Source organism: Gracilinanus agilis, chromosome 2, assembly GCF_016433145.1.
Source record: "Gracilinanus agilis isolate LMUSP501 chromosome 2, AgileGrace, whole genome shotgun sequence".
NCBI lineage: Eukaryota > Metazoa > Chordata > Mammalia > Didelphimorphia > Didelphidae > Gracilinanus > Gracilinanus agilis.
In genome coordinates, this window is record NC_058131.1 from 100,179,653 (window position 1) to 100,206,593 (window position 26,941).

Below are 26,941 nucleotides of genomic sequence, written 5' to 3' on the forward strand. Positions count from 1 at the left end.
AAGTGGTAGAAGAAGGTAATGAATACATTTGTCAACCATCAGGGGAATTTTCTTATTTTTTTAACAAGCAATAACCAGTATATAGTTGATCAGTTTGATAAGTGCTTCAGTCAGATGATTAATTTTGAGATTTTATTTATTTTAAATAAAAGTATTTTAAAGTAAAAAGTAAACTATTTGAAGACCAATCATGGAATTTCAAATGGCTAGAGTTATTTTAAAAATCACTTTTGCTTCTCTAGTAGCAAAGGTTATTGTTTATTTGTTTTGGTTTATACTAGTATAAAAATCTAATTTTATCCTATTCAGATAATTTATTGCGGGACAGATATATGGACCCCATTCTTCATTTCACCAATATTAAAGAAAATATTTTGTTTTACTATGTCAAGAAAGATTGGATAGTTTGTTAGTATCATTAATAAAAACCCTTTAGATATGTTACTATGTGTTTATATTATGTTGAAAAAATCTCAAGAAAAAGATAAAAACATATTTAATGATGTAGTAGTACTTAAAGACAATCTGTAAATGATATAGACTACAAATAAAATCACAGTCCACTCTCCTTTCATATGCTATAATCCAAATTTCAAATATGCCTCTTTCCATGCATCTATTTTCTGACATAATCATTGGCATGCATATCATCATAATAAATGTTCAAATTTAAAGTTTTTAATAACTATATGGTTAAGGTGTAAAAATCCATTACGTAAATTTATTTTATTTTGTTTTTTAACTGGGAAACACTTTAAGAAAATCCTATCCTACGGATAATATACTTAGAAAGACAACTTCCTTTCTAAGACATTGTTTCATTTTGTAGTATAATGCATAAAAGAAACCATAAAATCATAGCAATAAAGTGATTCTGGCTCCAGTAAAAAAGATGAGTTAAAAACAGGAAATAGGAAGGACCTTAGAGGTCATATTTCAATATTCTCCTTCTCTATTATCAGGAAAAATAAGTTTCCTTGTTGAGGTGACTGGTTTCTGGTCACTCATGGAAATACTACAAGAACCAACAAGAAATTATAAGGCCACTTCCACTATTTGTGGGTCTTCAAAGGAATGGATATACCATTTCTGCAGTTGGCTTTTACATAATTCTTGTCATTTTCCTTCTCACTGAAACTTAAAAATGACCATGAGAATCTGCTCAATTAGACAAAGATCATAATGAATTTTTACACCCACAGGATGAGCTGGAGTACTTTAAGAGTGAATTAATGGGTTTTTGAAAACTCAACACATCACTTTATTTTTTCAACTAGCTTACATCATTTTATAATGGAGGAATAACATTTTAAAAATTTTGAATAGGCACTTACTGGAATTACAGTTAATCCTGATACAATCTAGATGGGGAAGAATAGATGAAAAATGAAAATTTATCCTTCAAGGTAATAGCTGCAGACATCCAATAAAATCACAGTCCACCCTTCCGGGGACAGACACATGCAAAAATGGCCACTCCATGTCATTTTTCTTTACATACTGATATAACCCAGAATTATTGCCATAAAACTTCACCGTTGGAACAACAATAAAAGGTAAAAAAATGGCCAATTTCAAACAAAGCTACATGGTGACAAATCTAAGTGAAAAAATAATTCTTAACTGTCAAAGATGCTTGACTTAGCCAGGCTGCAACTTTTTTCCCATCTGTGAAAGAACAGAGAGTTGTCTCCATGTAATTAAAAAGTGCTCCGTCACAATGGGGTACAGAGCAGTCCCAGCTAGGCTCAGACATCTGGGACCTCCGAGATCCAGTATCCCACAAAGGCTTGCTTCCATGATCTTTCCAAATGGAAGGGTTTAAATAGCATAAGTTGTAATCGCTTCCTTTAGGAACTGGGCTGTTTCTTGTTCTATATGCATGGGCATAAATTGGTGACAGATCATTTTAGGTAGGATTCTATGGCTTTTCTTAGTAGGCTAAGGAAAGGAATCCTCACGTGTCAGTGGTATTCAAGTAGTGTCCTTTCTTTAGGCTACCCAAGCCTTTTCTCCCACCCAGATCTTTTCTTTCTTACTAGTCTCCTTTCATATCCTCTCAGCTACAACAACCTCACAATGTATTCTTTGTGGAAACATTGCTATTCAACCATAATTGATTACTTAAAAAAAAAAACAGATCCAATAAAAACAAATTGTTTCTCTTTATTACATACCCTATTAATGGTCTTTGAATTAAAAAAAAGGCATTTGGAATGATTTGTTCATTTATGTGTGTTTTTAATGCCTTTGGGGAGCATGAAAAATAGAAACCTAGATTCTGTTTCCATATAGCTGAGTTTGTCATGTGTCGTCAACCGCATCAGAAAAGTGGTTGCAAACAGCCAGGGACCAGCATCTACACAACTCTTTCCACAGAATGCTTTGCTGAAGGAGGGTCTATCCTCATTTAACGAGGACATAATATAGGGTTTTTGTTGTCCTTTGTTTTAAGTAGAACCAGTCTTTTTAACCAGTCTTTTTTCTTTTCCCCTCTTTTTAAAAAAATCACTATGTAGTAATCAAATGTCTCCAGTAGAGGGAACTCTAAGAGAACAATCAAGGCAAAAGGCAAGCGTTCATAGGTAGGGTTTCCCTAGCTTTTCAAAAGTATTCAAACTCGACATCTTCTTCTTCTTCTTCTTCTTTTTTTTAAATAACCTACAACTCTGCCTAGCTCAATTTGAGGGTAGGGCGGGATTTTAAAATCTGTACCTCCCAAGGACTTAAAAAAAAAAAACACTGAGAAGCAGCTTATCTTTTCTTAAACCTAAGCCATTCTTAATTTAACTTTTCTGTATTCTCACTACTTTTGTATTTCCATTTTGAAATCATGAGTATCTATGAGTTTAGCGCCATAAGAAAAATGTACAGTAAGTACAGTAAAACCTCATTAATTTTGACCCATTCAATTTGGAGCTGGCAATAATCCTTATACACCTTAGGCATGCTTCCTTTTTGTATTATCTAGGGAGAAAGATTCATTAAGGAAATTATCACCGTCTACAAGATTTTAGGGGAAATGTTTAGCTTACATAGGAAATCAAAGTTTTCTCCAATATTTTTAAAAAATGTACATATATATATACATATATAAGTAGTTTCATTTTTTTCAAAATGGGGAGGTAATTAGGAACGATTCTTATCATCATTAAAATAGCTCTAGTTTGACCTGTACTTGACAGCATCTTATTATCTGTTAGTTTACATGCTTGTCCTTCAAACTCAAATAGCTGAATAGAATCCATAAAACAGACTTTTGCTTATTTTTCAATTTTTTCCTACACGATCTCTATTTGTGAGGTTTTACTGTAGTTCACTTAAGAGTATTCTTTCTAAATGCTAAGTTAAACCAGGAAAGCATTATTTTTCTGTAGAAGAGTCTGTGTTTTTAGTGTTCACATGGCTGTTTGCTCAGGGCCGCAGACTTTGGGCATTGAAGGGTTGTGGGTTATCTTTTGATAGCAAAATACCACCACACAGTAATTCAAAACAGAGAAGATGGCTTACCACCCTGTGTGACTGTTCAAAGGAAAAGCCCATCAGAGAAGAGAGTATTAAAGCACAAGCACTAAGAGAAAAGTAAATATTTGACATACGGCATCCTTATAAAAAGTAGATAATTTACATTCTAATATTAGGAAAATTGAAATTAAACGAATAGGAAATTTTATGTTTGCAATAATAAGAGTAATCATGTATTTCCTTGAGAAATGCCAAAAGAAACTGGGCTCCCCTTTTGAGAACACTCAACAAGGTAGTAGGAGCTACACTATAACTGTTAAGTTAGACTGAGTAAAGCAAACAAAAAAAAAAGATGCAAAATTAAAATTTTAAAGAAAAATGTAAAAATCGGTAACTTTAAAAGATGAAGATTAGATAATTAAATGTGTTTACTTCCCATAACAAACAGGCTGCTAGGTGAATGATTGCAAGCAAAAACAAACCCAGTGGAAAAACGTTAGTTCAATGGGGGAAGGGAAGTTGTTACCTAGATTGACCGTCAGTTTCACACGCCCTGCGTCCAGCTCTAAGCGGAGAGTATCTGCAGAATCTCTAGATGTGGTGGCCATTAGAATGCCATAAGCTCTCTGAGATCTGAACCTTAAGGACACATCCTCTGCTTCTGTGTGCATCACCACGGGAAGTTGGATTTTCATAAACATACTTCCATCGTAACTCAAGATAGTTGCCTCTGCAGAACGGAGAGAAAAATAAAATGTTGTTTATTGGTTTAGTTCATTTGTATTTTTCAAAGTGAAGTAAGGTCAGACATTAGAGATCACACTGTATGTGTCAATTCAGCCTTTCGTTTTTGGCTCTTAAATGAAAAAGTTGGCACCCTCCATGTTTCACCTGAAGATCTCCAATGAGGAGAAAAACACTAAGCTCCAAAGGAAGCCCATCTTATCTTTGTAAGGCACAATTTGTTAGGGAGATTTTCCTGACATAAATGTCAACATAATGATTAACTTTCAGATGAAATTATATTTATTAAGAAGACTGTATTTTGTTCATGTGGTTTTTCAAGTATAGTTTCCAAAAAAAGATAAAGAAAAGAATTCTGGCCCCCTGGTCTTGATAATTATACATGAAATACATTATTTATGATTATCACATATATTATGTGTCAGAATCTTTTAGAATTTAGAAACCAAGGGCTAAATCCTAAAGAGAGATGAGGGGCTAATCAAAGGCCATTCTCTAGAATTTGCATCTGTTGATGGAATCCAAATTAAAGTGTTCCCTAATCCTTAAATTATTTTTAGTTGGTTAAAACATTTTATCCATGAATTATATCATCAACTGTTGTTGAGGATAATAGAGAGTATTTAGGAAAAATAGATTTACCAATTTCAAAGGGTAGATCACTGATAGTGATTCCAATTGTCACTTTTAAATAGTTAATTTTAATGAGTTAACTTGAAATTTATTGACAAATTTAGTCACACTAATTTATCGACTGATTTTCATAACAATTAGGTTTTCAACTGATTTATATTACTTTTCCCCTTTCTCTTCACTCCCCAAATTGGTTTGTAATTATAGATACTGTCTAAATGGAAGTCCTAAGAAGAGAGACTTTATTTGAAAATAAGAAGTATGTCTTCTGTCTCCACTAAATGATGCCTTTAATGCAATGTCATGGCAAATGGTTGTCAAACCAAACTCCTGATGGAAATAAAGCTCTCAGAGACCCTTCCAACCTGAAAAAGCTTTGAGTATGGTCATGATAATATACGATATGGCTGTTGTCCAAGAACCAGCATAGCTAATTTCAGAAAGGATCACTTCCAAGTTAGTTATGGGGTGATGAATTACACTGAAGCCAATGCATTGTTGTTGTTGTTTTTTAATATCAGCAATTCAAAGAGCATCTATTAAATTTTAAAGAGATTATGATGTGCATCAACATAGTGAGAATCTTCACTGGTAGAATCATAGATCCCTTAAGAAAATGAACACAAGTTTACCTTAGAAACTGCAGCTACACAAGTCCCAAATGACAAGGGTCATCTAGTAGACAGTTATTTAATTTGTGAAAAATGAAGTAATAGTTCTACTTTTCACTCATGGAGTTGACGAGTGTTTCCTGAGATTCAAAATGCTTTTGCTTTGTGTAGATCTACCTTAATTCACCCTTCACATGTGTCCTATTAGCATAATAAAATCATAGACTTAGAGCTGGACCTTAGATAAACTCTGGTCCAATTATCTTCTTTTATAGAAACTGTAACCTAAGGAAGTTGAGTGACACATTCATATTCACAAAGTGAGAAAATGCAAAGATTATGGTTTTAACTCATCTTCTCATTCCAAATTCACTAACATTTTCCTCATAGAACACAGACTCTACCGACAATATTAACTTATATTTGTATAGTGCTGTACAACTTGCTTTCTTGTTAGTCTTATAAAGCATATTCTATATGTATTATTATCCTAATTTTACAGAGGGAGACACAAAGGCTCAAAGATTTTTTAGATGGTTTCCTTATGGTCACATAGCCAATAAACATTTAAGACAGAATCTAAATCCAATTCTCTTGATTATATATTAAGAAACAAAGTCAGGGGGCAGCTGGGTAGCTCAGCCAGGCCTAGAGATGGGAGGTACTAGGTTTAAATCTGGTCTCAGGTACTTCCTAGCTGGGTGACCCTGGGCAAGTCACTTGACACCCATTGCCTACCCTTACCACTCCTCTGCCTTGGAGCCAATACACAGTATTGACTCCAAGACAGAAAGTAAGGGTTAAAAAAAAAAAAAAAGAAACAAAGTCAGAATCAATGAGGGGATGATAGATTAATGTTACCAGTTGGAAACTATCCCACATTATCATTGATGCCCATCATTATTAACTAAATCTGATCAATGTGGACTGGGATCTTGTTCAAATATGTTACCCCCTCATTTTAGGGGGATTGTTAGGACTCAGTGGGGTATGATGAGATATGGTACAATGAAGAGGGGATTTCTAACAAAGAACAACTGTATTTGTTAAAGGTGAATGATGTCTTCTTTTATAGGTTAGAATAGTATTGAATACATAGGAGGGAGACAGTAAGGCTTGTTGACTGACACTAATCATTTATCTTTAATATGATCCTCGAAAGTTCTCTTGAAAACCTCACTTTTTGCATAGTCACATTTGAAAATAGGTGGATATTACTGCAGATGTCTAAATCACACCCTTTATTTGTTAGACTGAATATTGCTCAGATTGAAAGGAAAGAAGGAAAGGGGGAATGGAGGGAGGAAGGGAAGCAGGTAGGAAGAAGAAAGAAGAAAGAAGAAAGAAAGGAAGGAAAAGAATGAAAGAGAAAGGGAGGGAGGGGAACAAGGACAGAGGGAGGGAAGAAAGGAAGGAAGAATAAGAAAGTAGGGGAAAAAGGAGAAAAGAAGGGAGAAAGGAAAGGAGGAAAGAAAGAAAGAAGGATTACTCTGAAGTTAGAAAAAATATTGATTGCTTTTTAGCAGGAAAGCTTAGTCGAAACAAAAAAAAATAATTTGTTGTCAGGAAAGGCTTGGGTTCAAATCTTACCATTGATATGATCTGTGTAACCATAAGTAAATCACTTATCCACTCTGAGCCTCAGTTTGTTCATTTGCAAATTAGGACAATGATACAATACTTTATTCAAAGGATTGTTGTGAGAATCAAATAAAAATATATGTAAAATGCTTTTTGAAACAGTGTCATATAAATACCAGCTATTAACAACTACTACCACCACAATAGTTTTTGTACTAGAATTACTGACTTCTCTCTACTGTTCCCAAACTCAATATCTTAGGACTATTGCAGTACCAAGACACCTGGATGAAAAGTTTTGGTTAAATCTAGGTAATTTCATATCATAAAGGGAAAAAAAACTGGATAACCGATGCTATTTTCCCATATTCATCATGAAAATTTTAGCATCTTGTAGATAATCTTTCATCCATAATTTCATTGAAAAAATATCTTATTTTCTGAAATGAAAATTAGGTTTTAATTTGATTGTAAATAATCTTGTATCTCTCCAATACAAATGTGAGATTAACATGGAATCGTGCTTATTTTTAATAAAAATAGAAAAAAATCAAGACAGTGATTTTGACACTCTTAAAAGGAGAAGAGAATATAATTTAAAATTATTATATTATATGATTATATAATAAGATGCACTTCTAGGTGGCCCAGTGGATAGAATACTGGGCATGGAGTCAAGAAGACTCATCTTTGTGAGTTTATATATGACCTCAGACATTTTGCATGTGGCCTTGAGCAAATACTTAACTCTGTTTGCCTCAGTTTCCTATGGCAAGCCACTTAAGTATCTTTGCCAAGAAAACTCCAAATGGGGTCATGACAAATGACTGAACAAGAAAATGTAGTAAAACAAGCAGTACCCATTCATATATAACTTTAAAAATATTTACATGTGCCTAAAACTGTCAAAATATAAGTGAAAATTTACAAGATTCAACACGATTAGAATGAGTATTTGTTTGGAAAACCAATGAAAACTGGACAAGAATGAAGTAAATGGTAAATAAAGCCTTGATGTTTGAAGATTATGCTATTTGGTTAAAATTAATAGTGGGATCATTTTCTAATCTACCTGCATAAAAGAATTTTTGAAAAACCTTATTCCAATTAAGTATTTCCCTGGGGTACAAAATGGAAAGGAACAAGACATTTTCAGCTTTGCCTTCTATGTCTCCTTCCCCCTCATCGTTAAGTTTGATAAATTTGCTTCTTTGCATTATCCCTTGTTGAAGCCCAAGGTATGCACCTGTGTCAGGCTCTGCCGACAGGCAGTCACAGATTGTGATCTACGATGAAAACCAGAGAAGAAGCCAAATTATATTGCTGTGACATCTGTCCCTCCATCTGCTGGAGTTTTCATAAACAAGTAAAATGAAGCTTCTGATTTTATTGATGTTTTTACTTTACATATAATCAAGAATGGTTCTGAAATACTAAAAATTACTAAAAATTTTCTGTTTCTCTTTACTCAAAAAACACTTTGTCAAAACAGGTGGCAGGAGCTTGGGTTCAATATTGACAACAGTTTGTCATTTTCGGGGGAGTTTTCCCTGATTTGTTTGATGTACATACTTTGAGATGGAGTTTTCCTTGTATATAATTAGCACATAGCTTTAGAGAAAAATGATTTTTTGTTTATTGCAAATACCCTTAAGTTATATTAACACAAACCAGTCATTTGCCATTGTCTTCATTTAGAACATACTTTTCTAAAATGAAATCCTACTTTCTGAAATTGTGTTATCTGTCAAAATGAAAATCCTTTTATTTTTCCTTTTCAGTTCCTTTAATATTTATAACTCTATCACTATCCCATGAAAAGGCTTATAGGTTATTAACAAAGGACATTAGAAATAATAATGACTGTGTAAAGTTTTATTGCACTTGACAATTTATAATTCTGTCTCAATACCTGAGAAAGTTAATCTAAATTTTATTCCAATTTTCCACATTAAGAAAAAATAACATCTATATTATGAACATAATGTATAATAACTTAAAAAAACCCCTTTACTTTCTGTCTTAGAATTAATACTATGCATTGTTTCCAAGGTAGGAGAGCAGTAATAGGTAAGCAACAGGGGTTAAGTGACTTGCCAATTGTCCCAAAGCCAGGAAGTGTCTAAGGCCAAATTTGAACCCAGGATTTTCCATCTCTAGGCATGGTTCTCAATCCACTGAGCCATCTAACTAACCCACCATAATAATTTTTTTAAAAAAGAAACAATAACTGGAGCTCAGGGAGGTTGTGTGATTTGCTCACAGTCACAGAGTAGAATCAGAACTCAAACCTGTGTTTTCTGACCTTCTTCTACATAACACCAAACTTACCTTTCTAATAATAACACTGAGTGTTAATATACCCAACCTTCTGCTTTTCTCCTTCCGGAAGAGGTATTCATACATACATATATGTGACTATAAGGAATATCAACATGTTTTAAGAATCAGAACATGCATTCAGCTGTGGCATAAGAAAAAGAACACAAGCCAAGAGTCAGAAAACCTAGTTGTGTCCTGGCATGACAATGGGCACAATCCCTTTATCTCAGAGCTCTGAATTCAGGGAATTCAGGGAAATATGAATTCAAATGTGGATTTGAATACTAACTCTGTAACCCCAGGCAAGTCATTTTAACTTCTGTCTGCCTCAGTTTCTTCAACTATAATTTGAGAATAAAAAGAACACAAGTTCAATCTTCCTCAGTTTCTTCAACTATGACATGAAGGATGGTACTAGTCCTTCCCCCCACACACATACACCCCAGGCTATGTTTGTTGAGAGGATAAAATGAAATAATATTTCTAAAGTACCTTGCAAATCTGAAAACACATTATAAATGCTAGTTGTCATTACTTAATTTTCTCACATATAAAATGAAGATGGAATAGTTATCCTGCTGGAAAATAATATTACCACCATGAGATTTAGAACTGGAAGGAAGAGCTTCTAGTTTAGTCCCTTCATTTAACAGAAAAAGAAACTGGCTTGGAAAGAGTAAGCTCACTTGATCAAGGGACTCTTCTAAGTAAGTAGTAGAAATAAGATTTGAACCCATATCCACTTTAATTGAAGTACAATGTGTGTGTGTGTGTGTGTGTGTGTGTGTGTGTGTGTGTGTTTAAATTCATTCTTCCTGGGTTCAAGCTTTATTATCTGAGATATATTCTTAGGCAGGTCATTTTGATTTTCTGGATTTCATTATCTTTATATTCAAATTGAAGGCAAGACACTAAGTGATGTCAAAGAATCATAGATTTAGAAGTGGAAAAGATCACTAAAAAGATGAAATCTAATCTTTCATTTTTCTTTTCTTTTTTTCATTTTTCAGATAAAGAAACTGAGGCACATCAAGGTTAAATGAGGTAGAATTCAAAGAAAGGTTTTCCAGATGCAAGTTCAAAATTCTCTCTGCTGAACCAGGTTTTCTCTAAGTTCCTTACCAATCTAATTCTCTCGTTTAATAAAAACTGTTTATTATGAATTAGAAAATCCAATACATAGGCAGTACATTCTTTGCTGACTCAATCAGCACATGGTGAGGCAACGGACAATAGCCAACTTTGGTAGTCACAAATCTGGCTTTTTATGTTATCATCACTCACCAAAATGTGCCAAGAAATTAATTCTGAAATAAAAGGATGCTCAGATTTCACTTGGCTAAGCCAAGAAGAAAAAAACAATAAAAACCAACAACCTTCTCTTAACACTAGATGCACAACCAACAGGGCAACAGGGAAATCAGCAGCAAGATACAGCAACCTGTCAGATGTGGAGATGTGCTGAATCCCAGTGATGAAGTTTGCTATTAAATTCTCATTTGCAAATCTGCATATGCTTGCCACCCTTCCTTCTAATTACTGCAATATGTAAATATTCCCTCTCCCCCCTTCTGCTAGGAAAAATACAATGCTGATTTTTGTGCTTGCCAAATGTAATAGCAGAATATTGCCACAGGGTGGTAGACCATACATATTTAACTGAAAGCTTTTGTAATTCATGTGACAGTTCAGTTAAGTCCTCTTCCAGCATTGCTTAACCAGGAATAAAACAATCCAAAGGCATCACAGAATAAACTGGCCTTTGTCCAATAGAATCAAATAAAAAGCAACATTTTAGATCATTTTAGTCACTTTGTTTGTCTGTTTGTTTAATTAGGACTAACTCTCTATGATAGATCCTAAAACTCAGATCTGTCTCTTTTTCCTTTTTCCTCCTCCTCTTTCTCCATCATGTTATATTATTTTTTTTCCTCCTCCAAAGAACAAAGGACAGATTTTTATTTCATGGTAAAAGAGAGTAAGCTAAAGAAAGAAATAACTACCGTTGCCAATTCACAGGCATTGAGATTGGGTTTCTGCTGGCAGAGACAATTTTACTACAAGCACGCTTACTTGTCTGTTGTCCTGTTCCATTGCACAACACAAAACTGATAATTTCCTGTTTACAGTGAATGAAAGATAGGCAGACTGCCTGATGCAATGCAAGAAGGATTGGGTTTGGGCTCAAATGCCCTTACTTAAATATGACATAGGACAAGTCGTAGAGCCCTGCTCTGCTCAGTTTTCTCATCTGTAAAATGAGGGACCTGACCTAAATGACCCTTAAAACTATTCTAGCTCTTCATAAATCTATGATGTTAAAGATATTTGTTGGCATTGACTGCTGTTCTTCCTTGTGTATGTAAGTGACCAGGGAAATACATCTATTCATTTGATTTCTAAAAATATATCTTTTCACTCAAAAAGTGAGTATGTTAGAATATTTTTTAAAAGATGATAGAATTATAGAAGGGACCTCAGAGATAATCTATTCCAATCCTCTTATTTTACAGATGAGAAACTAAGGCCCAGGGAATAAAATAAGAAACTAATTATACATTGTATTTTTTGTTACTGAATATTTTGATGGATAATTTTATTAATGCTGTTCAAAGTATTTCTTTGCAATGGAATATAGTTATAGAATAAGAACAAGATATAGGCAAGACTGTAATCAATGTCATTGGGGAAAGGAATGAAGGGATCAAGGCATTCACTTGGGGAGGGGGAGAATATGCCCATTTCTACTGTCTCTGCTACTCATTCCCATCCCTAACAGCTCCCAAATATCTAAACCTTAATTTTTTTCTCTTCACTCTTTGCTCTCCAACGCAGTACTACCACGTCATCCTTCATGCCCCTTCCTCTACTACCACACATGCTGTGGGAGGTTGGGAAAAGGGGAGAAAACAGAAACTTAAACTCTTGCCAGAGAGTACAAGACTATCTCTGGTTCGTGGCTTCATAAGCTGGTCCATTGGACACAGCTACCAGAATGTGGAAGGTATTCTTTAGTGGGAGGTTAGGCCTTAGCCATAAGGTTCCACTGAAGGTTATATATTGCCTTAAACAATGCATTAATTGTCTAGTTAATGAAGATAAAGAACATCAATTCTCTAGGTAGTACTCCAGAAAAAGTCCTCTGATAGCTTTCTTTCAGATTAAGGGTTGACTCAATTGTCAAACTGCCACCTAGAGCCTTCCCAACTTCTTCCCTAGCTGACCTATATTGGACTACGTTTCTCCCTGACTCTTAACTATTTTTGCCACTTTAAAGTTCAATCAGAGGAACCATTTTTGATTATTTGTGGAGGAATTTGGAGAGTGAGGTAATCTTCTGTTCTATTTTACCATCTTCCCACAGTGCAACTCATAAGGATTGGGGTCTGGACAAATGTAGTCTCAGACACGTTTTCTGTCTCTGGGTAAATTGCTTAATCTCTGCTTGCCTCAGTTTCTTTAACTGTAAAATGGAGATCATAATATTTCCTACCTCACAGGGCTGCTGTGAGAATTGAATCAGAAAATATTCATAAGATGCCTAGTATAGTGCCTAAAACGGAGTATGTGCTTTGTAAAATACTTATTCCCTTTCCAGATCAGGATAACTGCCTTATAATTTTACTTTTGGGCCAGTCCTATTATTTTATTGGAACAGAGAGTTCCTTCCCACTAAGGACATCCCCCTGCCAAATTTGATTGGCTCCATCCCTGAAGGTCATAAATTTAGAGAATCACTTGGGACACTAAACAGTAACATAATATGCCGAGGATCACACTGCCATTATGCGGCATAAATTGGAATTAGATCAATAATATCAACAGTGTTTCTACTTGCAGCTTGGCTAAAATGATTTAATTCTGGAAAGGGAGGAAGATAGTCTGTTTCTGAGATTTCTTCAGTATGCAGAACCCATCCACTAATTAAGAATGGTAACTCTTCTGTGCCCATCTGTAACCTATCATCTTAGAGCTCCTCAGCGACACCGGGGGTTTAATGACTTGTTGCTGGTAAGACAGCTACTATTTATTTGCTAAATGCATGACCTGAACTAAGGTCTTCTTGACTCAGAAGCAAGACTTCTATTCACTACATCATGCTGTCTCAGATGATACTTTCTGTCACTGAAATGATCATTCACATCCATAAATCTAATTAAACACACTGCTTCACCTTCCATTCTTATGAATGAGAACTACACAGAGACTTTTTCTCTAAGTGGTGGCCTTTCTAGGTAAAAGAGAAAGCCTCTGTAATTAAAAATACACTTTAGGCCATTTTTCTGTATTACTCAGAAAACTCAACTTGTATTCCAGGGATATATTCAACTTGTATATGTATATATATTTTTAATAACATTCCAAGATTTTATTTTATTTATATCCGAAGATAATTTATAATTTATTTTCCAAGATTTATATTCATTTATATTCCAAGATAATAAAACATTCCAAGATTCCACCTTGGAATCAATACTCTGTATTGGTTCCAAGGCATAAGAATGGCAATGGGGGGTCAAGTGACTTGCTCAGGGTCACACAGCTAGGAAGTGTCTGAAGCCAGATTTAAACCTACGACCATCTGGTTCTCAATCCACTGAACCATCTAGCTGCCCCCAACTTGTATTTTTGTTGTTCGGTCACTCTTCAGTCATGTCTGAATCTTTGTGACCCCATTTGGAATTTTCTTGGCAAAGGTACTAGAGGGGGCTTCCCATTTCCTTATCTGACTCATTTTATAGATGAGGAAACTGAGGCAAAAAAGGTTAAGGAACTTGCCCAGGGTCATATAGCTTAGTAAGTGTCAGAGGCTGGATTTGAACTCAGGAAAATGAGTGCTCTCGATTTCAAGTCAGGCACTGTCTCTACTGTTCTTTATAGCTCTTTCATCTTGGATGCCTTCCCAAATATATGGTACCTCAATAATAATCCATCAGCATATCCTTGGATGCACCTTCATGACATAACTGGGTATAATAACTACAGCAATCATAACAATAGCTATCATTTATATAGTACTTATCATTATTATCTTAGTCGATCCTCACAACAACCCTGGGAGTTAGGGGCTATTATTATCCCCATTTTATGGGTAAGGAAACTGAGGCAAAGAGAAGTTAAGTGACATGCCCTCAGTCACATAGCTAGTAAATGTCTTGAGGCTAGATTTGAATTTGGGTTTTCTCTGTTCCAGCCCTGGTGTTCTATCTCTTGGACCTTTTAGCTGCTTCTAAATAAATTAATAACATAATTTAAAGCCTCTACTCCAATAAGAGTCAGTTTAGCTTCAGTTCATGTTTCCCTGCTCAACAATATAGTGAGAACATCAAATGGTGTGCTTTGAAACCTACCTCTCTCACAGGACCTGCCAAGGTAGCCTGTCCCAGAACAATCACAGACATATCTGTTCCACCCATCCCTACACATGCCATTGTTTTTACATGGGTTGCTAAGGCACGGCTTTGCTGTTTCTCTTGAGCAAGAAGGCTTGACTCCAGCAGTACTTTGAATCTCAGCCATTTGTCGAATATCTTTGCTCTGACCATCGATAAACAAATCCCTGATGCAGCCCACGTAGCCATAGTTGAGGAGAGCAGTCCATACTTCAGTGGGGAAGATAAGACCTGCTTTGTTTTCTGGTAAACCTCCCAGGTACAGGTCGTCGTCCAGGTCTAGGATCTCACTCTCTCCGGGGGCTGTGTAAGGTGTGCGTAATGTGTTGACAGAAATGGTACCTGATTTAAAAAAAAAAAAAAAGAGGAAGATTTTCAGAATACAGCATGATTACCTTCTAAAGATCAGTCATTTCCTATTTACTTACCTATTTATTTAATTCCTATTAAATAGAAATCATTTAAATGAACAACAACAAAAGTTACCTTGAGGAAACATAGCTTAGTGGAATTTGTTACTTTGTTGTTCTTTCACTTTTTCTGAGTCACAGTTACTTCATCAATAAAGTGATAGAAATGGCTACATGATCTCAGATCCTCTTTAGCCTTAAATGTCTATGGATCTATAAAATCTCCAAAAATATATTCTCTAACAAAAAGCGTTTACCTGCCAATGACTAAATACAGAAGTAGGAGGATTTAGAAGGAGGAGAAGACACAACCAAAAAAAAAAATAAGGAAAAGAAAAGAATTAGAAAAAAAATAAAAAGAGGGGGCAACTGGGTAGCTCAGTGGATTGAGAGCCAGGACTAGAGATGGGAGGTCCTAGGTTCAAATCAGACACTTCCTGGCTATGTGACCCTGCACAAGTCACTTAACCCCCATTGTCTGGCCCTCACTGCTCTTCTGCCTTGGAACCAATATACAATATTAATTCTAAGATGGAAGGTATGGGTTTTAAAAAAAATAAAAAATAGCTTTTAACTGGTACAAATTCCTTTGAAGGCTTCATTGTTTCCAAATAACCCTTAGGTGATGATCTTCTTTTGGCTGCAGCAACTAATGACCAGAAACAATGAATGAACAATGGGCACAATCCCAGAACAAAAGTGACAGAGAGGGATTAGTGATGGAGATTCTGTGTGCTCCATTGTTATTATTGCTAACAACACGATGTCAAGAGAAATAAAGGGAGCCCCTCAGCATGTTGCATGGGTCTTCTGTGGAAGACTTGGGCAAGAATTGCATAGGATGGGTAGCAACACAGGGGCTGTAATTTATACACAACACACACACATATCATTGGAGGGAAAAGCCAAGTTGATGAGATCAAATCTCATCTATCATGAGATCTAGGTATCCAAGTTATCAGTGGTCATTTACACAAAAAAAGAGAAAGGATGTGTCCAGATGTGTAACTGATTTGGTTTGTTCTAAATGAACTCACAGTCACTGGTAGATACACAAAGATGAAAAAGACATAAATGCTATCCTCCCAGGAACTGATGATTTTAGAAAATGATCAATTTTTTAAAAGTCGACTCACTAGTCGGGGAGAGAGGAAGGTGATTAAAAAAGAATCTTATAGGGCGTTAGGTATAGACCAGAGCTCTCTCTGTCTAAAGGCAGACTAGGCAGTCACCTCCAGGGTGATATTTATAGAGTAGTCAACAGCTGGTCTTCTCAGAAAAAAAAAATTCTTTCTCACTGTCTTAGGATGACAACAAATCAAGGAACTGTGATTTCCTGGCTGTGGAAACTTCCTCTACTTTTAAGATTGAAATCCATCCAAAACTTAGTTACATCTTAGAATGTTATATAAGGCTCAGAGAATAATAATAATGATAATAACCAGTCTTTGTAAAGTGTTTTCATTTTTTTAAAGCATTTCACAAATGTTAACCACATTTTAACCTTACAACCATAATATATGGAGGTGCTACTGTTATCTTCATGTTGCAGAAGAGAAGGCTGAGGCAGGTGGAGGTGAAAGGACCATCGCATATAGCTAAGCAATATCTGGGTTTGGATTTGACCTCAAATCTTCCTGACTCCAGGGCCAAAGTCTGTCGACTGTGCTACCCAGATGCTTCTGAGAGGGGAAAGAGCTTGCTCATGATCACTTAACCTAGTCATTGTCAGAAACTGGGTTTGAATTCACTTGTTCCTGATCCTAGGGCTTATGTTCTCTCCCCTGTTCCACACTGCCTTGCAAAATGCATTATTAAATGCCTGAAATTCCTATCTTTAGAGCTACTAGTTTGATTTCAGGCATTGTAAAACCGTTGATCTCATAATTAGAAATCATTTTATTATTTCCCCAAGTTAGTGAAGGAGAGGGGTATTTAATTAGGTCATAGGAGGTCTGAAATTTGGGCAACTATGAGGGCCAAGAAAGTCCTCAGGGTGGGGATCTTTGGGCCTCCAGATGTCAGCAAGAGAGCCCTGGATCTAAAAGAAAAATGGAACAGACTAGATAGAAGAGACAAATTGCCTGCTTCATAATTTTCGCTTAAGGTCAATCCTGATGTAGACACTGTCTGTGCCAAATGTGAAAGCATTTATCTAGTTAAGGACACTGAGACACTGCCCCCTACACCATTCATATGGTGATTTCAAATCCCAGCAGAAAGGGCATTTCTTGACTTGTACAGAAGAATAGAGCTTGTCTTTATAGGGAGAAGGGCATGGAAACTACTGACAGGGACTGCCCAGGCAGCCAAGTCATTAAGGGAACATTTGTTTCTAGATTTTCACAGAAAGAAAGGGGGAAAAAAGCCTCCTTGGGGAGATAAGCTGAAAAGCATTACAAATTTGGCTTTCAGTACAGGGGGATTTACAGAGAAGGAACTGCAAAAAGAGGAAGTGAAGTAAAATGAGAAAGAAATTTGGGTACGGATTTCCACCCTTCATATTTCCTCAAGTTCTTAGAGCAGGAATGCTTAACCTTGTGTGTATATGAGTATGTGAGAGGGAGACAGAAAGACAGACTGATAACTAGTGGTATGGACCCTTTCCCAGAATGATGTTTTATTATATATAGTCTAATCTAATGAAATGCTAAATTTTAATTAGAGGTTAGTGAAAATAAAGATGTCATTTTTCCCCCATCCAAGTTTGTAGACCCCCCTGAAATCTATTTGAGGTCATCAAGAACCCCCTGACCTAGAGAGTATTCCATATATCTAGTAAGACATTTTTAAAAATAAAATTAATTTTAAACAAAATCCATATATTATTTATGAAATATATGTATATACTTATGTACATATAAACATAAATATACCTAGATTGGTACCTGCTTTAAAACTTAGTCTTAGAGATTTGTGTGAGGCATTGAGAGGTTAAATAATATGGCATTCCAAGAGTTGTACTGTCAATGTGTGAAAGAAATTGGATTTAAACCCAAGACTTCCTCAAAATGAGGAAGACCTTATCCCCTAAAGCTACATACATATACATACATACATACACATAAATATATACTACATATACTTTTACAGTATTAGCTTTTTAAAAATTATCATTAAAACTATTTAAAATGTAACTTTATTGAAAATACTGGCTTCTTTGCCATACTGAGTTTCTTAGTGATGTCTTCCCTCTAAGAGTCTAATTAAAAACAGAATATAAAGCACAGATATTAATCACATAAAAAATCCAACTACTAAGAATATACAAATTAAATCATTTTTGTGAAGGCAAAAAAGTGGGTGCATTTAATAGGCTGAAATAAGAAGGGAATACTCTGGGGAAGGGGTGAAATTTCTAACCCTCTTGCAATAAATTAGGGCAAATTTCACAGAAGAAGCAAATTTGCTGCTCCTCTTCGGGAGGAGGGAGATATCTTAGCATGTTAAGTTGAACAGGGCATTCAAAGAAGAAGGTATAGCTTAGGAACAGAATAAATTCCCATATGCCCTTTTTAGTCATATTTTTTAAAAAAGGTTTTTAACTTCAAAGAAACAAATCTTCTGCTTATCTTTATTCAATACTGTGCATTTCTATTTTTGACCATAAGATTTGGTAAGAAGCAAAACGAGCAAGGAGGCTTTGGGAGAATTTTTTTTCTATCACTCATTCACACTCAGTTGTACCAGATTCACATTAATAAGTCATTGTAATATAGTGGAACATTCATTAGATCATTGATTTAGCTCTACAGGAAAAAAAAAAGTGGAATCTATGAAAGGCAGAATTGCTTCTTGTATGACCTTGGGCAAGTCAATGAAGTTCCCAAATTTCAGTTTCCTCTTATGTAGAAATAAAGAGATTATTGTTTTCTAAAATCCCATCTGTCTCTAAATTGTATGACATACAGTGGGAGGGTATTTGTGTTGAATTGTTGTCAAACATATTGAACTCATCAGCCTCATAGCTATGTGGCCCTGATAGCCAGTCATTAGAGGGTCATTTCTCTCTACACTTTCACAGAGAGTGGAGTGGGGTTTCTTAGGGGAGAAAGGCTGTAAATCATTATAAACTGGCCTTTCAAAATAATTCTTACAGAAAGAGATTGCAGAATGGGAGACAGAGAGCCAGAAAAGAAAAGGAGAGTGGGAAACTTTTAGAGACTATGTGACTTACCCTGCCCCACCAGAGCCTACATGCCAGACACCCCTCTCCACCCTCACTGCCCTGGCTGCCTTAGCCCTCATGGTGGAGGGATAAAGCTCTCCCAATGGGCTGCTGGGCAGAGGGAGAATGAAATGAGGAGTATCCTCAACTCTAGTGGAGAAGGGGAGGAGAGTGGCCCCAGTTCTCAGCTCCCCTCCAGTTCTGCTGACTGTGAGCTGCTTACCTTATCCCACACAGGGGAAGGAGCAAGGACTCCCATTCGGCTGCTGGACAGAGGAGTGTGATATAAAAAATGTCTTCAGGTGTGGTGGAGAGGGAGAAGGGAGCAGCTCTGACAGAGTCCCTCAGCCTTTCTAGTAATGAACTCTGGCAGGAGCTGCAAGACCCCACAGAGAGCTCTCCACATGCCCTCTTTGGCACATGTGCCATATGTTCACCATCATGGTCCTATAATAATATCTATATTTGGGAATTATGTGAAGATTATGATATTTACATTGTCTTCCATTAGATTATAAACTACTTGAGGTCAGAGGCTATGTCTTATCTCAGTGTTGTGCCTCACTCTGCACTTTATCATTGTGTTCCTCCCATTGCAGGCACATTTATTGATTAATTGCATCATTATCAGAATAGTTGATACTACTCATTATCTATTGTTTATACTGCTATGTAGATGATCATGATTCATTTGAATAAAAGGGCAACCAGGAGCTTTGAAAATGTTTCTACAGTTGTCTATACAGACTTGTCATGGTGGTAGATCTATCCTTTATGTAAGAGATACTTTCCCCAAAATTAGAGCTATGTAAAGGTCTGTCTAATGGATATCTTTAAACCAAGACCAGCGAATTGGGTGCCAAACTTATTGTATGGGGGACCTTGAAGTCCTTTCTGACTTTAATTTTTTAGGAAAAGGAATGGCATTCAGTTTGGATAGGGATGCAAACAAAACCCTTTTTGGTTTTGGAAGAATTACTCAAGGTGAAAATATAGTTGCTGCTCCCATATTCTCTACATAGCTGAAAATGCCCCTAATACATGGATTTTGATAAAATATTTACTGAATTCTACATGCTTTTAATGTTTTCCTCCTGCTACTGTATATCAATCAAAAGACATCTTAGCCTGAGAAAAAAAGAAAGATCACCAATAGTTTTGGGAACTTTAAGATAAAGATTCCCCATGTTCAGTTCATTAAAACTGAACTATAAAATAGTGATTGAAAAGGAAAAATCAGATGAATATTTAAACCATATTCATTGATAATTAAAACTCAGTTGGGCAGTTGTCATAGTAAAGCACATCCATCAGAAATTGAGAATGCCCCCTAGGTTTTCTAGCTATCTGCCATTCAAATACATTTTAACAATGAAAAAGATTTGGACAGATTTTACAGCTATCCAATCCATCTTATTTTCCTATGGCAGGAAAATCTTCCAAGGTGGAAACTTGCACTTTGGAAAGATATGAAAAAATACTTTGACATTCATTTCAAGTGTACATATAGCTCAAATCCTTTCCTTATTCTTATAGGCACATAATTTCCTTTGCACATGATTTCACAGACATTCTGAAACAAAGTTTTCATAATAATCATTTGGGGAATGTTTAGATCCAGCTTTATAGATACAACACTATGAGATTCTCTGGTGACTAAACATCCATTGTATTTTTATATATTCCACTCTTTTACATAGCAATTAAACAAAATAATAACTCCTTATGATTGTGTAAATCTGATTGTTAGCACTTTTTGATGGGAAAAATATGTTAATGAAGAATTCAAAGAAACTCGGAAAGATTTGTAATCCACGCAGAATCAAGAAAACAATATACAATGATCAGATTAATTAAAAAGGAAAACATTAATAAAAGAAAGAAGATGGTCATTAAATGCAATGACTAATCTTTGTTCCAAACCCAAACTAATGAAAAAGTCTTTCTTCTATTCAGGAGACAGATAGTGAACTACATGTATAAAATATTGCATTTTTGGATGAGACTTCAGAATTCATTTATTTCATCTTATTTTGCAGATGAGGAAACTGAGTAATATTCTGTTATATAACATATCTAAGGTCATTTAAGAAAATCTTGAACTAAAGCCTAGGTTTTCTGTTTCTGAAGGAGAGCTTTTTCCAACTTTGTCACACAGTGTTTGCAGTTTCCTCTTCTCCCAATCCTTTCATCAGCGTTCATAGACAGGGATTTGATTTATTGAAATTTCCCTTTTGCTTCCTCCATGACTTCCTCTCCAAAAGTAGTACCACCTCATGAAAAAATGATATGACCAAAAGATGAGAAAAGGAAGTTAGGTCCCTGGATCATCTATAAAATGAAAAATCAGTTCTTATTAGTTGAGAGCTGGCTGTACTGAATAGTCTTTATGTAACACTATTTTTATGTGGTTAGATAGTAATTTATGCTAGGAAATTGTACTATGCATGAATTATGCAAACAATAAGTGACCTGTGCTTTCAATGCTAATTGATTTTATTTGTTTGACTACTTTAGTCTTCAAATTATCTTTTTATTTTTAACTTTTCTTTTAAAAAGTGTTTTATTAAAGCTTTAAATTTTTTATGCTATAGATAGTTCTCAATGACCTCTCCCTCTCATTATAAAACTATCTCTTTTTTACAAATACAAATAGGAAAGTAAAATGTCTATGCAACATTCCAAACCTATTCACTTAGAGAAGAAAATAATGCTTCTTCATCCTTGGTCTTCAAGATTGGTCATTGCATTTAATTTGAGTTCTGATGTCTTTTAGAATTTTTTTAATTAACCTATTCATTATGTATTTTGTTCAAGTTGTATCTTAAAAAGAATTTTATGTGCATGTGCTCACTTGGTGACCTCTTCAATCCTCATGTTTTTAAAGATCATCTCTATGTAGATGAATCCAGAATCTACATATTCATCTTTAATCTTTCTCCTGTGCATTAGTCACACAAGTCTAGCCGACTCCAAACTATCTTCCAAAACACATTGTTCATTTCTCTTTTTTTTCTTCATAGTCTGTCAAAATGAGTCTTTTCCTATTTTCACAAACAACCATTCATCTCACATCTCCATTCCTTTGCCCTGGCTCTGTACCATACATGGAAATAGTTCCCACCTCACTTTCATCTCTCAGAATTCTTCTATTTCTTAAAAAAACCTCTTTAAGCACAATTTATTATTTAAAACTTTTCCTATTCTGCTCTCCTGGTAGCATAACCTGCTCCCTCACCAATTTGCCTTTCATTAATTTGTATTCATTTAAATATTTTACATACATTCACAATAGAACATACTATTTTCTGAGGGCAGTTTCATTTTTATCTCTATATTACTCTCTCTATCTCACACACACAAACACACACACACACACATATATATGTATACATATAAAATAAATAATTACTTTTTGTCTTTATATTATTAGCTCTAATTTCTATATTACTCTATATTACTGCTATTTATACCTCTTTATCTAGGAATATAGAATAGGTGCTTAATAAAAGTTAGTTGATTGATTGATTCTTACTCTAATCAAAGCAAGTGTCAAAATGTAGATTTTAATTACCCATATTTTGATAATTTGAGATTTTTACACATCTGCAACATATTACAAGTAAGGGATAATGCAAGAGAACTGATTTAATGGTTCTCATCAGGCAGATATATGGCAGGTAAATAAGATGGGTCAGTTATATAGCAAGATCAAGGGATAAAAAATAAAAAGCCAATAGGATCTACTGGAATCCTCATGTCTCCCATCATATGTTGAAGTCTTTGAAGACAGAAATATTCCATGACTTATAACCCAACATTTACAAAACTCATTGTGTCAAAAAGATGGCCTCTATTGCAGGGGAACTTGGAGTCATTAAAAAAACTCTGGAAGCTCTCAAAGGTCTTTTTTCCTGCTCTCATGTTCTTTTCAGTTCTAGTTTCATTATCAGTTTGTACTTTCTAGCATATAAGCAGTTATCCAAATGAATATATAATCCATCAATCGCTAACACATATACATCATGAAATTGCATTTCATTATTTAATTCCTCCTTCTTTGTGCAGCCCAAGCTCAGCTAAAGTACATCTCTAAAGTTACCTTCTCACTTTTGATGGCATTGATTTAACTATTTGGCTCTTAGTGGCTCTATAGTGACTCTGAACTGCTGAGGCAGCTAGATAGTTCAGTGGAAAGACAGTAAGGAAGGCTCGAGTTCAAGTCCTGTCTCAGACACTTGCTAGTTGTGTGATGGTGGGCAGGTCACTTAACCTTTGCCTTAGTTTCTTCAGTATAAAATGAAGATGATAGCATCACTTTCTTCACAGGGTTGTTATGAGGATCAAATGAGATAATATTTACAAAAAGTACTTGGTTCAATGCCTGGCACAATGTTGTTCAGTTCAGTCATGCCTAAATCTTCATAACCCCCTGGACCACATTGTCCAAGGGGTTTTCTTAGAAGAGATACTGAAGTGATTTAACATTACTTTCTCCAGTGGAGTAAGGTAAACAGAGCATAAGTAACATAAGTGACAAAACCAGCCTCAGACGCTTTCTAGTTATTTAGCTAGTAAATGTCTAAGGCTGAATTTGAACCCAGGTCCACCTTACTCCAAGCCTAGTACTCTCTCCACTTAACCATTTAAATGCTCTTGGCAAAATGCAGGCATCATATCACTGCATATTCCCTTTCATGTCTGCCTTCCCCATTCATGTCCAGTGGTCTGTTCCAGTCTTCAGAACAGCCAGTTACCGTCTTCTTATATCTTACTCTGCTTTGTCCTGCCACGCCATCACAACATTGACCTCCTGGATGGTCCTTGAACAAGACACTTCATCCCCTGCCTCCACTTCCAGGCACTTTCATTAACTACCACTCATACCTGGAATGTTCTCCCTCCCCATTTCTCTCTCCTGGTTTCCTTTGAGTTCCATCTAAAATCTGACCCTCCCTAAGAAGCCCTTCACAGTACCTCTTAATACTAATGCTTTCCCTCTGACATTTATTTCCAATTTATCTCATCTATTTCTTATTTGTAAATATTTGTTTGCTTGCTGTCTCCTTCATTAGATTGTAAACTCATCAAGGACAGGGACTATCTTTGACCTTTCTTTGTATCCCCAATGGGTAGCCAATGCCTGACACATAGGACATGCTGAATAAATTATAATTGCCTGAATGATAGAATTTCATTGGTTGCTGGGCTGTTTGATCCATCAAAACAGCAAAAAGATCTGCAGTAAAAGTCTCTGGTCACATGTAAGGCAAAAAGGGACTTAAAATGGCATCAATGTGTGCAACAGGTGCCTGAGTGGGGATATAGGAGGAGTGTTTATATTCAGAGAGTGAGTTCATATCAACACCTAAACATAAGTAATCATCTAATAGTTGTTCCAGTAGAATTTCTAAGTGTGGTGATTCATGAATGGTATACAAAAAATCAGAGCCACTAATAGATAGCTAGAAAGTGCTGTTCACATGAAACAGTGATTACTATAAACCTCTAATTATGTGCTCTGGGGAGAGCCATGTGCTTTTCCCACTGTAATTTCTAGTTCTTAAACTAGAACTCTGTGACTTCAATTCAAATCTCAATAGCTTCTTAGCTGTTAAATGCAGGCTTACCCAAGAATAACTGCTGATACAATCTGTTGTATCCTGCTGTACACAATCAGAATTTGACAAGAATAATACGTTTTCTCTTTGATTTCAATAACTAATGATGGTTTTCAAAGAATGAGTGGCAGTTGGCTATAAAAATTCTAGTGAGGTTATCATTGAGCATGCCAAAGAGCTTAACAAAACTTTGAAACAATTGTCATTTAATTTGCCCTCCTAACATAACTGACACTCTAATAAATATACAGGCAGCTGTTTTCTACTTAGAGGTTAAGGAAAAGAGTGGAGATGGGAGATGCTTAAGGAAGCTAGTTCCTCCTCATCCTGAAATGTTGGGATCTTGCATACCGATGTCACTAACATTTCTGGTAGTCTTGTTATAATAAGCTTTTTCTATAATGTTGATGAACTTAGAAATTTAGTTTTCTTAATTCCTCCGTAATCATGGAGTTTCGGAGTTAGAAAAAGATCTCAGTGGCTATCTAGGGCAAAATCTACTTGAAAAGAATTCTACTATCACATCTCTGACAAGCAGTAACCCAGCCAATGATTGTAGACCTCTAAAGAGATGACCCTCCCCTTCCTCCACCTCTTGAAGAATCTTATCCCATTTTGTTGATTCTCTATTGTTGTGATATTTTTCCTGTCATCAAAATGAAATTGACCACTTTGCACCTTCCATTCAATGTCCCTGGTCTTATGCTCTTGGAACAAACAGAACAATTCTAACTCCCTTTTCCATACGACAGCCCTTGAAATACTCCTTCCTGAATATTCTCTTCTCTAGGAATAATATTTTCGGTTCATTCGAATATTCTTTATTCATCATGAACTGAAGGCCTTTTAAAATCCTAGATGCCTTCCTTTGGACACTTTCCAGTTCATCAATAACCTTCCTAAATCATGGTTCCTAGAATAGAGTACAATAATACAAATCAGGTCTTATCACGGCACAGTCATACTATCAGTTCCTTATGTCCAGAACCTATTTTTTCTCCTCATACAAATCAGGATTACATTGGTATTCCTGGCTGCCATATAACACTGCTGCCTGTTATTAAACCATCAGTCCACTAAGATGACGAGATCTTCTACAGAAATACTACACCCTGCCCATCTTGTACTCACGAAGTTGATTTGTTATATCCAAATACCAGATTTTCTATTTGTCCCAACTGAATTTTATCTAAATACATTTAATAATAAGTAACACAGCCATGGAAGTATTATGCCTGCCTTTTTTGTCCCTTTCTTGAACTTTGGATGGGTGGGAATCATGTAAAGGAGGAGGAGGGATATCCAATTCCATGACTGTAGGGAGCTCTTCAAGAGTAATGCTAAACATCTAGTCATAGGAAATGACCTTAAATACCGAGTGATTTGCCCAGAGTTACATAACCAGAGTATTTGGAATAGGTGAAAATTGACCTCTAATTTTCTTGAGTGGAAATATTAGTAAAATAAGAGTATCCGGTTGAATGTTAATAAACGCTCATACCAAGTATAGTTTGTTGAACATACAAAGAAAGTTCTTATAGATGCTTTTGGATTATGTCGAATACTCTCTTCTTTTATATTTTTAATATCAACTAATATCCATTAGATTTTTAATGTAATTCTATAAATAGCATCTATTTGATATTATTATATCTCACTGCCAAAGGAACTACTCAGTTTAAGTTAAAAATTCAACAAACTTCTTAATTTCTTACTATGCACAGATCACTCTACTAGACATTATGAGAAAAAAGAGGTTTTCCCCTCCAGGAGCTTACAGTCTACTTGAGAAGGACAACATTTTCACATAAAAAATTACTATAAATATATGTATGTGTGAATATATATATGTACCCATATGTTCCAAATATACATATATATGTATATATATATACATATATATGACATATACATACATGCACACATATTTTATATGATGTTCCAAAAGTTTTGGCACTGTTTTAATATTTAACAGCATATTGAATATGTATGT

General features: G+C 35.4%; 1 protein-coding gene across 18 annotated transcripts in view; it reads right to left on the reverse strand.

Moving 5' to 3' along the window:
- Positions 1 to 26,941, reverse strand: part of NRXN1 (neurexin 1) — a 1,430,528-nt gene that overhangs the window by 797,914 nt on the left and 605,673 nt on the right. For 11 of the 18 annotated variants that reach the window (XM_044663306.1, XM_044663313.1, XM_044663314.1 and 8 more), the window contains 3 exons: positions 14,708 to 15,091; positions 3,992 to 4,195; positions 1,335 to 1,361 (listed from right to left, as the gene is read on the reverse strand). In XM_044663306.1, the coding sequence (XP_044519241.1) occupies positions 1,335 to 1,361; positions 3,992 to 4,195; positions 14,708 to 15,091 (615 nt within the window). The remainder of the gene's footprint in view (positions 1 to 1,334; positions 1,362 to 3,991; positions 4,196 to 14,707; positions 15,092 to 26,941) is intronic. The other 7 variants (XM_044663323.1, XM_044663322.1, XM_044663321.1 and 4 more) reach the window with 1 other exon arrangement.